This window comes from Chrysochloris asiatica, unplaced genomic scaffold, assembly GCF_000296735.1.
Source record: "Chrysochloris asiatica unplaced genomic scaffold, ChrAsi1.0 scaffold00023, whole genome shotgun sequence".
NCBI classification, from domain to species: Eukaryota; Metazoa; Chordata; class Mammalia; order Afrosoricida; family Chrysochloridae; genus Chrysochloris; species Chrysochloris asiatica.
This window is the reverse complement of record NW_006408541.1, coordinates 22,702,085-22,718,706: the sequence shown is the minus strand read 5'-3', so window position 1 is coordinate 22,718,706 and position 16,622 is coordinate 22,702,085. Positions and strand designations below refer to the sequence as shown.

Below are 16,622 nucleotides of genomic sequence, written 5' to 3'. Positions count from 1 at the left end.
ACTGTATATTTTTAGGATTATAATAAATTACTAATTCATTTTAATCATTGAATATTTAGTATCCAAATCTGAGATGTGCTATAAATGGAAAGTGGAGTCCTGGTGTGGCGCTGTGGGTTAATGCACTACACTGCAAAGTCGGTTTGAACTGAAAGGTTGACAGTTCAAACTCATCAGTTGCTCCTTGGAACTCTATGCAGGGTTGCTATGGGTTGGAATGGAGGTTATGACACTTAACAATAACAACCACAAATAAATGTAAAATACTCACCAGATCTCAAAGAGTTAGTACTAAACAGGATTATAAAGTATGTTTGGTTGATAATCTATTGATAATGCTTTTACACTAAAATAATACCTTGGGTATACTGTGTTAAAGAAAATATATTGTTAAAATTAATTTCATCTATTTTTACTCTTTGAAAGTGGTGACTGGTGGTGGTGGTTATGTGCCGTGGAGTCGGTTCTGACTCATAGTGACCCTATACAGGGTTTCCAAGGCTGTAAATCTTTATGGGAGCAGAAAGCCTCATCTTTCTCCCGCGGAACAGCTGGTAGTTTCGAACTGCTCACCTTAAGGTTCACAGTCCGATTCGTAATTAAATCACGAATATAGTTTGCATTGTATTTCTATTGGACATGACAGTGCTAGAGATTCTCATGGGGGTGATTTTCCCCCCACCCCCAGGAGACATTTGATAATGTCTGGAGTTATATTTGGGTGTCACAAGGTTCCTGGTACAGTGCTCTGGACTGCAAAGTTGGTTTGAACCACAAGGTCAGCGGTTCAAGCTCATCAGCTGCTCCTAGGAAACCTTATACAGGGTCACTATGGATCGGAACTGACTCAACGGCACTTAGCAACAACAACTGGGAATGAAGTACTACTGCTGTCAACGTAGCCTTTGTCAAACAAATAATAATCCAATCAAAATGTCAGTAATGCTGAGACTGGGAATCCCTGCTATAGGGCATACATTCTTTGAGAAAAAGCTAATAAATTAGAGACAGGTCCTGGTGTGGCACTGTGGGTTAAAGCACCAGACTGCAAAGCCGTTCAAGCTCACCAGCTGCTCCTCAGAAACCCTACATAGGGTCGCTATGGGTCGGAACCCACTCGATGGCACTTAACAACAACAACAACAAAGAACTAGTTGACTGTATTATAGGACAAAGAAGCTTAAGCTTTTGTTACACTTAGTTCTCACAATTAATTATGGCTAGGGCACTAATTTTTATCCCTTCTCCAGAAGGGAGAATGAGGTCTAGAATAGAGAAATACTCTGCCTGGGATCCCTCAGTCAGGGAGTCCCAGAGCTGAGAGCGGAATTCAGCCTCAAGCGACTCCAGTGATTGCCTGTTCTTGAGCTGGTGCTGATGTGAACAGAGGCTGCCTGCGCTTACAGTCTAATATCCCCATCACTCAGATTCATACAGTTATTATTTACATCAGCCATTATTGCTACCAGGGGACGAGCATTAACAAAAACACCCTTTGAAAGGGGCAGCCTGCTCAGGGAGAAACGTTCACAGGCACCTCACCCATCAAATGAGGCTGAGGAGGTGCGTGGAAATAAATGAAACACAATGAAATAAACCTGTCAGGGAAGGAACATTCAGACGCCTCAGAAGGCAAGAGGTAAGAACAAATGTGTCTGATATGGGATTGGTTCTGTTTAAAGACAACATTATTTGACTGCTCAACTTGAATAGAGCCCCGAGAACAATGGCTTGGCAGAAATGGGCCTGCTCACATAGGCTCTGGGGAAGCATTGTTTTGCAATAAATTGGGTGTGAGCACAGCGATGAGCGTCACTTTCCTCTCTCACTGTCACCATAAGTTCATCAGCAGCTGACACCTCCCTTGGAGAAGGTTGAGGCTGGTGGACTCCTGATGGGATGAGGGAGGGACTGGCACTTGGCAAAGACCTACTAAGTGCTGATAACTGTGCAGGACACTATCTAGGATGAGCACATTTCATTTTTAACGTGGCTGGAAGGTGATGCAATTAATTTTGCAGGTCACACAAAGAGACGCAGCTTGCTTGAGCGTAGTGTACATAGTTAACTTGCCTGTCTTATTAACTAAAATATTGAAGGTTCGAATCTACCCAAAGGCACTTTAGTAGAAACACAGCAGCCATTGAAAACCCTATGGAGCAGAGTTCTATTGAAAGTACTTGCCATTTTCAGAATTGTTCACAGCAAGTGGTTAACTTGCTTGAGGCTGTACAACCAGAGAATGGCTGGGAGGAAATGCCTCAGGTGTTGGAGAGACCCGGCTGGGCTATGGTGGTCAATGGCAGGTACAAAGGTAGGGACAAAACTTGGTTGTGGTAGGTGCAGTGGTTGGGGTTCTGTCCTTCTCTTGGGTTAAACTGGCCACCCATTCTCCAGCTGGTATATAAAAACTCTCAGATGCCCCTCCTAGAAGAAATATCCTCAGGCAAGGGGGGCTATGTCCATAAGTCAGTCCTGGCTAACTGACAGGAGGTTCAAAAGACTGGCCCCCAAATGTGGGATCAACTCTGCATACAACTTCTGCTCTAGAGCTCCACTTGGGCTCAGGCGAAATCAGCATTGCCTGACTTCTTCCCCTCTACTGCTCTGGTAGCGTAGTGGTTACAAAACTACCAGCGGTTCGAAACTACCAGCCGCTCCACGGGAGAAAGATGAGGCTTTCTACTCCCGTAAAGATTTACACCCTCGGAAACCCTGTACAGGGTCGCTATGGGTCGGAACCGACTCGACGGCACTTAACAACAACAACAACTGCTTTCCTCATACCTTGCCCTGAGCAAAGTCCTCAATAAATCATCTGCACAAGAAACCTCATCTCAGGCTCTCTGTCTAGGGGACCTAGCTGAAGACATTAACAGTGATGTTTCAGTGTTTAGGAAGTGGTTGGACCAGAGTGGGTTGAAAAGATGCTAGAAAACTGGATTCCTGTCATCACTGTCTAGTGCACCACCTTCCCATCATAAAAACGTGGCCAGTCAGGACCTAGTTAAGAGGAGACTATTGTCCACATCACTGGCTTTGAGAGGATAGGCAGAGGTTTGACATCTTCAAAAAACTTCCCATTTACCAGAAAGCGCTCTTGCAGAACCCAGCTGCCTAGATCAGGAGGTCTCTTTATCTCTTTAATCTGATGAGCACTGACCTCTGACCTGGACAGGCTCCCACCCTAACCTTTGAATAGTGGTTAATGCTTATGTAAATTGAGAATCACCTGCCTTGTGCTTGAGAATTGTTGTTGTTGTTGTTATGTGCCATCGAGTTGGTTCCGACCCATAGCGACCCTGTATAGGGTTTCCGAGGGTGTTGAGAATGGGGACTGGTATTTCCTGCAAGTGAATACTGACTCTTGTCTAGGCAATCAATCCCATACCAGTTACTCACAGATTCATGATCTTGCTTCCTTTCAGAACATACCTCCAGGGGGCTTGCATTTGCACAGTCGAGTCTATAGTGCAAATGATGCCCGAGAGGCATTTTTATTCCTAGTTAGCAGATTAGAAAAAAGGGGGCTTATCCAGTTTAAGGGATGTGATCAGGGCAAATGGTAGAAGCTGAGATCATCACCGGATCTGCTCATTTCCTCGGCTTTGACTTGTTAGGTCAACTTCTTTCTCAAGGCCTGGTCAGAGCTCACTTGTCACTTAGCCTTTCCCTAGCTCTAGGTGCTCCGTTTGTTCTGAGCACTGCCCATCTCTCCCTTGTAACACCACTCCCAGATGCAGTAGTCTATTTGTTTGTGTAGCCTTGTCACAACTGGCTGTTTGCCCTCCTGGAAGATCATGCCTGCTTTGCTCCTCACAGTGCCTGCCAGGTAGTAGCCAGCACTTAGTAAGCATCAGTAGGATGGATGAATGGATGGGTGACTGAATATGTGGGTGGATGGGTGGGAGGTAGGGTAGGTGGGCTACACTTCCTCTTGGGTACACCTTGCCTGGGGTCACTCTCACTCCCTTCCCACCCACCCAGGGCTCTGGCAATCACCTGTGGTGAGGAGGCAGAGTGGAGTCCCCGGGGTCACCTGGGCGCTGCCCATTGGTGCTGACCACAAGGAAGCCAGTCCCCAGGCAGCATGCAGAAGAGAAGGAGAAAAAGAAACACACATGAAAACGTGCGGCACAGTGAACACAGCTGTAATTCTGTGGCTCTGACGAGCTCACACTAAATAGCAAAAGAATATCATGATCTAACAAAACAGGGCCTGAAATCAATTTTTAAAAGATGAAACAAGAGTAAGAGTCACATGTATCAAGCACCCATGAGACACCAGGTGCCCTGCCAGGTGTTTCATGTTGTGATGTCTCTAAGACTAAGACCAAACCAGAAAGGTCAGTGTTATTATAAATGGACCTGCCACCTTTCCACCCAAACTTTTTCTCCCTCAGTTTTCCCTTTTTCAGTAAAAGTTGCCACCACCCATGCACTTGTCCAGCCTAAAAATCTGGGTGCCACCCTTTACATCCCATTTCTAATTAATCAGCACACCTTATGGACTCTATCCCTGGAAAGCTCAGGAAATTGCGTTCCTCCCACTCCAATTTCATTCCTACTGTTTCAGCTGGATTCTTTTAGCAGCCACTTATCTGGTCTTCTTGTCTCCAGTCTTGCCCCCCTTCCAGCCACTCAGTTCCTTCAGCTGAGAGGTATCCGTGGCCCCCATTGTTCACAAGGCAAATTTAGTCCAGCTCAGAGGTCCTCAAGGATGAGCTGTGAGCTGGGCTCAGACCTGTCAGCATCTCCAGTCTCATCTGTCTTCTCTCCCACCATCACACTCTTAATTTTTCTCCAAGTAAAACAGACTAACTTCCATTCTACACAGCACCCTACCTGCTTGTCTATAGGCCTTACGAAAGCGAGTGGATTTGCACGAAACAGACTCCTTTCTACCTCTTCACCTGCTTAACAACTACTCACCCTTCAGGTGTCAGCTGACAACTCTTTCCCTCTAGGGGAATCTAGTGTCCTATCTAGTTTGGGACAAATGCCCCTCCTCTATCTCCCCATAATTCCCTTATCACTGTTATGAAGTCACAAGCAATGGCCTTCTCCTCATTTCTGTCATCGTCTTCAGGGCACACTGTCTTATTCATTGGTGTCGTGCTGTGTGGCCATGCATTATCCCTGGCACATAGTAGGTACTCAGTGGATATTTGTTGAATGAATGAAGAAATAGTGCATCAGGGAATTGTTATGTCTTGCTCCAGGTCTCAGAAGTAGAAACTGGCAGGGGCAGTAGTTAAACTCTGCTTTGTGTGAGTTGATTGCTCCTACCCTTTCTAACCCACCAGTTGTCTCTCTAAAGAAAATGATGCAGAAGGCAGAAGGGTCTCTTACACAAGGGATGCAAGTTTCTCCCATACAACAGCAGAACGTTCTCATGTAAATTGAACAAAGATAGGGCATTTCACACCAACTGATAAACAGTAAACACATAATTTCAAAAATGAAAACAAATGGCAAGCTTGACCAACAGCCTTGAAAAACAATAAAATGTAGCCACCAGTCAAGTCATCTTAGTACTTCCACCTAAAAAATATGAGGACTTTTACTATTTTCAAAGCACGTTCTAAGTCAGGGAGTCAGCAAACTGCCCAAACACCAAATCCATCCCTGCCACCACATACACACACCTCCCTGGATTTTTTCTGTATGTTAGGAACACTTTGGGCCTCTTTTTAATAGTTGGAAAAATATTAAAAGAATATTTCATGACATGTGAAAATTATATACAAATTCTAATTTCAGTGTCCATAAATAAAGTTTAATTGGACTACATTCATTCTTATATGTATCCTCTGTGAATGCTTTTGGGTTACCATGACAAAGTTGATTACTTGTGACAGAGACCATATGGCTTACAAAGCTGAAAATATTTACTATCTGGCCCTGTTTTAAGTGGCTATTTTTATTTTTCAAACTTGGAGTTTGGCAAGATAGGGACTGTTGGCCTCACATTTCAGAAGAAAAACAGCAGGAAGAAGGTTTGGGAAGAGATGACTCATATGCCCCACCAGACCTCTGATGCAACCTCCTCACTTCCATTTTGAGTCTTGTCACTGCCTCAGTCTCCCTTTTCCCACCAGTTTTCTAAGCTGCGACTTCATGATGTTTCTGTAAAAGCTTATGCCTTTCTCTCTTACTGGCTCCAAACAATGGTCATGCACTCCTAACCAGCAAAGCACTTGTCCTTGTGTTGATTCTGACTTGCGGCAATCCTGTGTACGTCAGAGTAGAAGTAACTGTGTTTCATAGGGTTTTCAGTGATCCAGCCAGGCTTTCTTCAGAGGCTCCTCTGGGTGGATTCAAACCCCCAAACTTTCCTCTTTTTTTTTTTAATGTTTATTGTGAATTATGTGATCGTTTACATGGGAGAACATTAGTTTTACATTCATCGTATCCTATATCATTTCATTGCCATGGTTACAATCCCCTCCATGCATCACAACCAACCAAAGGGTATACCCTGCAATCCTGCTCCCCCACTCTTCCTCCCCTAGTCATCAGCACACAGCCCCTTTCCCTCTCTGTGTCTAAAGTCCCCAGCCGCTCCATCTCAGGCATCACTGCTTCTCTGGGTAAGGTCTGCACTCTGCTCTTCTCCTTTGATGGTCCCAGGGACCTCTGCTCCTAGACTGAAAAGTTAATCACTCCCCTCCTTGCTACAAAACATCTACATTTACATGTACATCCCTCACAATCAGTCCTGATAACAATTATTCACTATTGTATCACAAGAGACCTATCTGCATTTCCTTTCATAAACCCCCAAACTTTTTTTTTTTTTTTTTATAATTTAAGGTTTTTATTGTGGATTGAGTGAAAGCTTACAGGGCACATCATCAGTTTTACATTCAACAATTCATATAACTTGTTTCATTACATTGATTATAATCCTCTCCATATACCATGAGTTAAAAGTATTTCTCTCTATCCACTTTAGGTTTTTTTTTTAAAAAAACACACAAACAAAAAAACCCACTCAGGCATATATAATAATTTACATCTCCAAAGGGTACATTCTGCAAGTCTGCTCCTGGCCACCAGTTCTTAGTCCTTCTCTTCTTAGTTGATGAATCTAGAGTCCTCAGCCTCTCTCCCTCGCCATGCCCCCATCTCTGCCTCCATCTCTGGTGCTGCTGCTTCTCTGGATAAGGTCCCACATTCTATTTGTATGTTCCTCTCTTGATGGTCCTAGGGTCCTCCGTTTCTGGACTGTAAGATTAACCACTCCCCTTTTTTTGTTACAAAACTTCTACCTTTACAAGTGTGACAGTCACGATTAGTCATAACAGTTATTCACTATTGAATCTTACGAATCTTATCCCCATCTCCTTTCACCAGACCCATCTAGACAAGATGATAGCTATTCAGTGGGGTCTCTTTCTTTCCCCCCACACTCTTAAACTAAGCTCCCTCTTGAAACCTTGTAAGCCAGTCACTTCATGCCTTTATTGTCCCCTCATTTTAGATAGCCAATGTCTAAGTTGCCCCTCCTTATCTACCCTATGCACAGAGTGGATAGCATTGATACTTGATTTGAAGACTCTTTCCCTCTCTGTTGGTATTTAGAGTAACTACCGCTCTGAGTATAGGTCAGGTTCATGAAGATGTATCTTCTGTCACTATAGCTGTTCCAGTCTGCTTGTCCTTTCTAGTGGGAATGTCTCACCTCACAAGGTTGTGGGTGGGACTCAGGATTCCACCTAAGGTCCTATACTCTATAAAGGCTTTGCATGAGGCCTATTTCACTGGGCAAGTTGTAGAACCCCTTTTAGGTATTCTAATCTGTTATAGGCTGAAGGTGGGCTTACAAGTTTTCTCTAATCATGTTTCCCAGCATTCCTTTTCTATCCCACTCAAGTGTCTATTTTACAATAGTAGGCAAGGGAAACTAATATTCATAAGGCAGTCAAGGATTTTAGTATTATTTACCCTCTTCAAGCTATGCCTAGTTCCCTGTATCCCAGAGCCCTGTTGTTCCAAGGTTGAGTATGCATCACTATTTCCTTCTGTCCCACTGGGCCATGCAAACCTGTTTCAGTGTTCCCCTAAACCACCAAACTTTTGATTAGCATCTGAGTGCTTTAGCCAGTGGGCGCTCCTCATACTAGACGCTCTGGGGTTATACAGAGCCCTCCCTTGGTGATCTGGTTTTCCTTATCACTTCAGCTTTGCCTCTGATCACACCTAGCTTTATCTGGTTTCTCTAACGTTAATCTAGCCATCGTTCCTTTCCTTGGGCCCATTTGAGTTCAATGGCATGCTCTTTTACTTGCTTGGCTTAGAAGACCTCCAATGCCTTACTCTTCAACATTGTTCAACATGATGATTGTTACTCTTCTTTCAAGTCTCAGAGACCAAATGTTCCCAGAAAATGTACCGTAAGTTGATTTAAGTTTATCTTCTCTGCTCCCATGGCTCCCTGAATTTACCTTCATCATAGCCCTTATTATAATGTATTGATACAATTTATTTGTTGGCTCTCCCACTAACTACTATTTATATTATATAAGTCAAGCATAACGCTAAGCCCTTTATATGTATTAGCTCATTAAATTCTTACGTTAGTCCATGAATTGCATAATATTATTATTATTTTATCCATTGGGAAATAGAGCAGTTTAATACTGTCTCCAGCTTGGAGCCAAAGTTTGTACAAATCCATGGGCGATGTTCTTAACTTCTAGGGAATGAGGGATTACACAGTAATAGTAAGATGCATTCAATAAATGCATATTGCAAACTAAATGAAAAAATGAAATTCTAGTTCTGAATTTTTCACTTACTAGCTGTGTCAAACCTCAGGATGGGTGGTTCAAACCCACCAGCAGCTCCTTGGAAACTCTATGCCGGATCATTATGAGTCAGAAACAACTCAATAACTTAATAACTTGACAACAACAGTAACACTATGTCAAATGTGGGAAATTATATAATTTCATTCAGTTTCTCCTTCTATAAAATGGGGATAGTAATAAGTGTCTAAAGTTTTTTAAAGTATTTAATGAAAACCAGTTAAGGCCTTAATTTGGTAGCCTTCTATCTTACCCTCTAGGGCTATGTATATCTCATGCTCTACTTATCATGAAAGCTAAGCTACCAGAGGTTAGAGCAGAAGGTTTTCCCAATGATTAGAGCAGCAAAACAGAAGTTCTGAATCTCAGGTCTGAGTGGGACACAAAGGAGAATTGCTGTTGTTGTTATGTGCCGTGGAGTCGGTTTCGACTCATAGCGACCCTGTACAGGGTTTCCAAGGCTGTAAATCTTTACGGGAGCAGAAAGCCTCATTTTTCTCCCACAGAACAGCTGGTAGTTTCAAACTGCTGACCTTGCAGTTCACAGCCCAATTTGTAACCACTACGCTACCAGAGCTCCTTACAAAGGAGAATAAAAGTAGGAAAAGGAATTAGAGGTAGGGTGCTAGAGGTGACTAGTGTTCACCTTTGCTCTGTCTCTCTTTCTTAGGCATATGAACAAATTCTAGCCAACTCGAAGTTTGACTGGATCATGTGACAACATCTCTTTGATGACATTTAAGTAGGATCATCATGAACAAGTTCCAAGTGAGGTATTGAAGATCCAGTTTGCCACCTCCATGCTTTGAGATTACATTAATTCTAGATGACATAGTAACAAATCATCTTTGGTGGCAATACGCTACCAAGATTGGTATATTTCTTTATTTTTTGCAACAAAGCTTGAACTATGCTGACTGATCCACTTGAGGGGAGGCTGGATCCTTTACATCCCCCCTACCACCTGGTCTCCCATGATATGGTCTCTTTGATGGAGGACTCTTGCCTTCTCCTCTGAACAGCATCAAAGCCTGTTCTGTGTGTTCATGTTTATTAGATGTTAATGAAAACACTTGAGACCATGAAAAGGAATGCTCAGTGCCTCAGACTTCTTTTTGGACTTTTTTTCTTCTTTTAAAACAATTAGCATCGAGTACAAAGGGATGCTGGTGAGGTAACGATGGCACTGGAATAGGCAACCTTTCTGATAAACCAGTTACCAAATAACTCATTTAACAGCTTTAATATGTTCTGGAAGAGAAGGGTACCAAGGGCTCCTTGAGCCAGCTCACTTTCTGCTCCAATATTTCAAGAGTTAGTTTGGACACTGCTAGATAAGGTCAATGTCTTACCACACTGTTTTTGGTAAGTGTCATCGAGTCACTTCTGACTCATAGCTACTCTGTGCAAGATCTCCAAGAGCAGCTAGTGGGTTTGAACGACCAACCTTGCCGTTCCCAGCCTAGTGCTTATCTTACAGGACCACATTAGCAGACCTTACCACACCCTAGAGATTTTATTATCAACCATTATTAGAAAAGAGTGATAATAAGGGATGAACAAATAGAGGACTGGTGGCCCTAAAGTAGTTTATAGGCTCTCATTCAGTTTATGGTGCTGACAAGATTCAAAATGGTACCATGAAAAGGCCATGAGCATTGGAGTCAGATCTGAGTTACAATGTTGAAGGACCTTGAGCTCTTAATTTAACCTTCTTGAACATATGCACCTACACCACACTTATGGGTTATATGTTATCTGAAATTTTGCATTCATGACTATAGTAAAAAAAATCTATCTATTTTGTGCATTAATGGTGTATGTTGGAGAATAAGAAGCATCAAGGTGCAAAGACAGAATAATGCTGGGTGATGGTTAAAGTTATGATAATTCAGGGCTTTGGCAGTTGGGTAATGATGTAGCCATTGTCTATTTTATGATTTGTTGTAATGATTCTCCATTTTGGCATGACATTGATTTTTGTATAATGTCATAGTCTTTGGAACGTAACCATGTCAGTGAATGAGGAGTGGGTGTACTCACTTGGTTCTTGATTAAGGGTAATAATGATGAGCACCATTTATTTAGTATTTAGTGTTTGTTGTTAAGCGTAAATGAGTTGGTTCCAACTCATAGTGACCCTGTATATAGTTCCCAAGGAGCAGCTGGTTCTTGAACTGCTGACCTTGCAGTCCAGCACATTGGACCACAGTGCCATACCAGGACTCCTTAGTGTTTAGTATGCACCATTTATTTAGTGTTTAGGTTACTAGTTCAAGCCCACCAACTACTCAGCAGGAGGAAGATGAGGCTCTCTGCCCCTGCAGTGATTTGCAGCCTTGAAAACCCTATACTGGGGTGCTCTGAATCAGAACCAACGCGATGGCATCGCAACAATAGTGCACCAGATTTTCCTTACATCGTCTCATGGCAATACAGTCCTGTGACTGGCACATAGTCAGTCACTTTCTCCCTCCCCCCACTTCAATGCTCCATTAAGTCATCATTCTAGAAATCTCCCATGGAGCTTTATTTTGCTTATTTCTAACCCTTGGCTCCTGCCTATTCAACTTTTTATCCTAGCATAGTGGTTACAAATCGGGCTACTAACCTCAGAGTCAGCAGTTTGAAACTACCAGCTATTCCGCAGGAGAAAGATGAAGCTTTCTGCTCCCATAAAGATTTACAGCCTCGGAAACCCTGTATAGGGTCGCTATGAGTCGGAACCAACTCCACGTTATATAACAACTACAACGACCACCTCTAAGGTGGTTATAAGAAGGCTTCCTTTGCGCTTTGTGAGATGCAACTGTTTTGGGGAAATGGATCTGGTATCATTCAACTCATATTTTGATAAGAGTCTTGAGTAGTTAATTCTCATTTTTACTGTGTAAGGATGGATAGGGCCTCCTCAGAGATACACTTGAAGTACAGGAACTGGTATTGATTTTTATTTTCTTAGACTTGATAATACTAAATTTTGTTTTCCTAAATATGATATGGGACTCCTGGTGTGACATTGTAGGATCAGCACTGAACTTCACACCGCAAGGTCAGAAGTTCAAATCCATCAGCTGCTCTTCAGAAACCCCCTATACAGAGTCAGAACCAATTCTATGGCACTTAACAACAACAACAAAGTATGATATGGAGAAGGTGTATGCATGTGTTTGCATGTGTTTGTGCGGTAGGGGTTTTGTTGAGCATATCTATAGAATACGAGAAGAATAGAGAAAGATAATAGCTGCTGTGGCAGCAGTTGTACCCAAGAAAAACATGAAATAAAGGGCTGGAATATTTAAAGCTAATCTTCAGTCTATTGTATAATGCACCCAGGGTATGCAATTCCTCTTCTTCCATAATACCATGAAAGCTTTAGGAAAATCCATATTATCCTGTTCATGGTTTAAGATTCAGAAGACACTAGGTAGGAGCAGAAGGAACCAGGAGAGAAGGAAATGTTGTTACACTCAGGTTTTCCTGAGTGAATCCATCATGGAAAATTCGCCTTATTGGACTTGGCCAGGGAGAAATAGCTCTGTTTTCCCCAGACCTCAGATACACACCCTGAGCTTTTTTCTCTGAAGATCCAGTGGAGTTCTGAAAGACTGAGCCAATCATTTTTCAATGGGTTAATTTATTTATAATTTTGACTCACCAAAGTCATATTCATAAGGCCTCTACTCACAAGCTATATTTGGACAGACTGTAGCCCTAGGTTCCTTCTGAAATTACTGAGGCTATGATGGGGAGAAATAACAACAACAAAAACCAAGAATAGTAAATAGATTGTTGTTATTGTTGTATACTGTCAAATCATTCAAACTCTTAGCAATATCTAAATGTAATGGCCTTGAATATAAAGGTCAAGCATTGAAAGGTAAGGCCATCATCATACATGCTCCTTCTTAGCTTGTACCCTTTGAATCAAGACTGAGTCCATTTGAAAAATAGCTCATTTGTAGAATTATATGAGGAGAAGGAGCTAAGTCAAGACCATAGCTTCTATCCTTAGAAAACAGCAAGGAAAAGACATATGCATCAGAGACCCAGAAGGGCAGAAAGAAAGAAAGAATTCAGCTTATTTATCATCTAATTATTCTGGACTTTTCCCACATATTTCCTCCAATATCCCACATTTAAAAGTGAAGCAATAAGCTCATAGAAGTTAAGTGACTTGTGCAAACTCAGACAGTTAAGTTTTGAAGGTAGGATTTTTGAAACCAAGTGTCATTACAACCTCTTCAGGAAACTTTATATGAGATGGTGGTGGTGGTTATGTGCCGTGGAGTCGGTTCCAACTCATAGTGACCCTGTACAGGGTTTCTGAGGCTGTAAATCTTTATAGGAGTAGAAAGCCTCATCTTTCTCCCACAGAACAGCTGGTAGTTTTGAACTGCTTCCAGATTGGATTGGATCAATGGCATGGGGCTAGGGGGTAGGGGACAGGTAATGGGTATTTTTTGTCTGTTAGTAGACAATTCCTACATCTCACTTAGCTCCTCAGAGCACCTATTCAGTGGATAAAGATGCCATAGATGAATCATTCCCACTGCTGGTCCCAGTGTTGGCATCTGTAAAATGAAGTCATCTCACTGGCTATTTATTGTCCCTGGCAGTCCATGCAGGGGTGAGAATCCATTACAGAGAGAGGAGAACGAAATGCTGGATGAGATGCTTCATCTTCACATTTCCAGACCATCTCCCACGCCTCTTCCCTGTTGCCAGTGGGACAGTGATTTTAGTACATCACCACTGGGCAGAGTGAACTACTGTTGACACTGGTCCTGTATCTCACAGTTCATTATTCTGGAGTTCAACTTTCAACACCTACTCCAAGGGGGCTGTTTTAATGGGATCGTTAGAGAGTGTTTACTAGATTAAAACAGTGGCTGTCTTCTGAAAAGCAACTCTGCAAATGGCTTTATGGGTTTTCGAATTTATTTTGTCTCAATGATTCAGCTCAGTTTGCAAATCAAATCAAAGCTGATTTTTCTAACTGCCACTCTGGCGCACCCAGCAGGAGTTTGCAGAGCCAGCTGTGTTCCTTTGGTGGCTTGTGCCAAAGATGGGAGTGCCGCTGACTGCCAGTGAGCAGAACAGTCCCAATAGGAAGAAAGCAGAGAAGCCTGAACCACTTGACCCTAACTGGGGATAGGGGAAGCTCAGAGGAAACCAATTTTATTTTCTGAAAGGTAAAAATACAGACATGATCCAATTGGCTCCCTATTATTTCTGATGGGCAGAAATGATAGGAAGTCAATTCAGATTGAAGATACTGACGTTGTCTCCAACCATAATGTCCAAAGATGGAAGGAACTCCTGGGAGAAGGAACGAGGTCCCTTTGATAGCAGGTACCCACACTGAAGCTGGCTGGCCTTGCCATTAGTGGAAATTGGAGATCATCCAGCTAACCTTATAGCTCTATCATTTTTACTCCTATCCTTACTGAGAAGGGTCCTGACATGCTCTGATAGCTTACATTTAAAAAAAAAAAAAAAGAGAGAGAGAGAGAGATCATAGAAGAAGGACATGTTAGATATCCACACATCTATTCATTCATGCATGCATCCATCCATGCATTCATTTATGTGCTCCCTCAATGTATAGTGATTAGAATCCAATGCATGCTAGTGTCTGGGGGATGCACAGTGTTCAAAATAGGCATAGTACTTATACTTATGTCATTTAGAGTCTAGCAGGGGGATAAATGCTTAGCCTGCAAGCCAATTCCTGATGTGGTGCCATAGGATAAGCACTGGGCCATAATAAGGTCAGTTTGAACTACAAGATCAGCAGTTCAAACTCACCAGCTGCTCCTCAGAAACCCTATACAGGGTCGCTATGAGTCAGAATCGATTCAGTGGCATTTAACAATGTAATAGCATGTATGTATATATATGCCCACCACTCATCTATTACTTTACTGTACTGTGGTGGCTTGTATGCTGCTGTGATTCTGGAAGTGATGCCACTGGTATTTTAAATACCAGCAGGGTCACTCAGGATGGACAGGTTTCAGATGAGTTTCCAGACAAAGTTAGACTGGAAAGAAGGATGGACAGACTACTGACTGTTTAGTGACTGACAACCTTATGAATAGCAGTAGAACACTGTCAGATAGCACGAGAATATTGAATACTGAAACATGATGAAGGGTACCAGAATATTGTCAGATATAGTGTCGGAAAATGAACACCTCGTGTTTGAAGTTACTCAAAATATAACTGGGGAAGAATTGCCTCCTCAAAGTAGAGCTGACCATGATGATATGTACAAATGGAGTAAAGCTTTTAGGACCTTCATTTGCTGATGGGGCACAACTCAAAATGAAGAGAAACAGCTATAAACATCCATTAAGAATTGGAACATGGAATGTATGAAGTATGGAAAATTTGAAGTTGTCAAAAATGAAATGGAATACATAAACATTGCTATCCTATGCATTAGTGAGATGAAATGGACTGATATTGGTCATTTTGAATCTGACAACCACATGGTTTACTATGCCAGGAATGACAAATTGAAGAGGAATGATGTCACATTCATCATAAAAAAATTCAAGATCTATCTTGAAGTACAATGATGTCTGTGATAGGATAAAATCCATACACGTACAAGGAAACCGGAGTCCTGGTGTGGCGCTGTGGATTAATGTGCTGGATTGCTAAATCGGTTTGAACCGCAAAGTTGGCATTTCAAGCTCACCAGTCACTCCTTGGAAACCCTCCTATACATAGTCACTTTAGGTTGGAACTGACTCGATTGCACTTAAAAACAATGAGGAAACCAATTAATATAACCATTGCTCAAATTACACACCAATCACTAAAGCCAGTGATGATGAAACCGAAGAATTCTATTAACTTCATCAGCATGAAATTGATCAAACATATGTTGATAATTACTGATGATTGGAATGCAAAGGTTGCAAACAATGGGGAAGGATCAATTGTTGGAAAGTGTGGCCTTAGTGATAGAAATGATACTGGAGATTGCATAATAGAATTTTGCAAGACCAGTGACCTTTTCATTGCAAATACCCTTTTTAAACAGCATAAAAGACAGCTGTACACATGGACCTCACTAAATGGAATGCACAGAAATCAAATTTACTACATCTGTGGAAAGAGACGGTAAAAACAAAAAAACTCTATATCATCAGTTAAAACATGGCTAGGGGCAGATGTGGAACAGGCAATTAATTGGTCATATGCAAGTTTCAGGCTGAAGCTGAAGAAAATTAAAACAAGTCCACGAGAGACAAATATGAACATAAACATATCTCACCTGAATTTAGAGCTCATCTGAAGAACAGATTTGATGTATTAGACTCTAATGACCGAAAAATAGAAGAGTTGTGGGATGACATCAAGAACACCATACAGAAAGAAACCAAAAGGTCATTAAGAAGACAAAGACCATAATGGATGTCAGAAAAGACTCTGAAACTTAGTCTCTAGAGAAGAGATGCTAAAGCAAATGAAAGAAATGAGGAGCTAAACGAGCTAAATAGAAAAATTTAAAGGTCAGCTTGAGAAGACAAAGTCAAATATTATAATGAAATGTGCAAAGACCTGTAGTTAGAAAACCAAAAGGGAAGAACATGCTCAGCATTTCTCAAGATGAGAGAACTGAAGAAAAAAATTAAAGCCTTGACTTGAAATATTAAAGGATTCTTTGAGCAACATATTGAATGATGCAGAAAGCATCAAAAGAAGATGGAAGGCATACACAGAATCACTGTACCAAAAAAAAAAAAAAAAAAAAAAAATTTTCAACCCTTTCAAAAGGTAGCATATGACCAA

At 41.7% G+C, this 16,622-nt stretch overlaps 1 protein-coding gene across 1 annotated transcript in view; it reads right to left on the bottom strand.

The window, feature by feature from the left end:
• LOC102821630 (receptor-type tyrosine-protein phosphatase T-like) overlaps window positions 1–16,622 on the bottom strand; it is a 1,273,932-nt gene that overhangs the window by 239,383 nt on the left and 1,017,927 nt on the right. Inside the window, exon 14 of the mRNA XM_006839353.1 lies at window positions 4,003–4,059. Coding sequence (XP_006839416.1) covers window positions 4,003–4,059 — 57 coding nt within the window. The remainder of the gene's footprint in view (window positions 1–4,002; window positions 4,060–16,622) is intronic.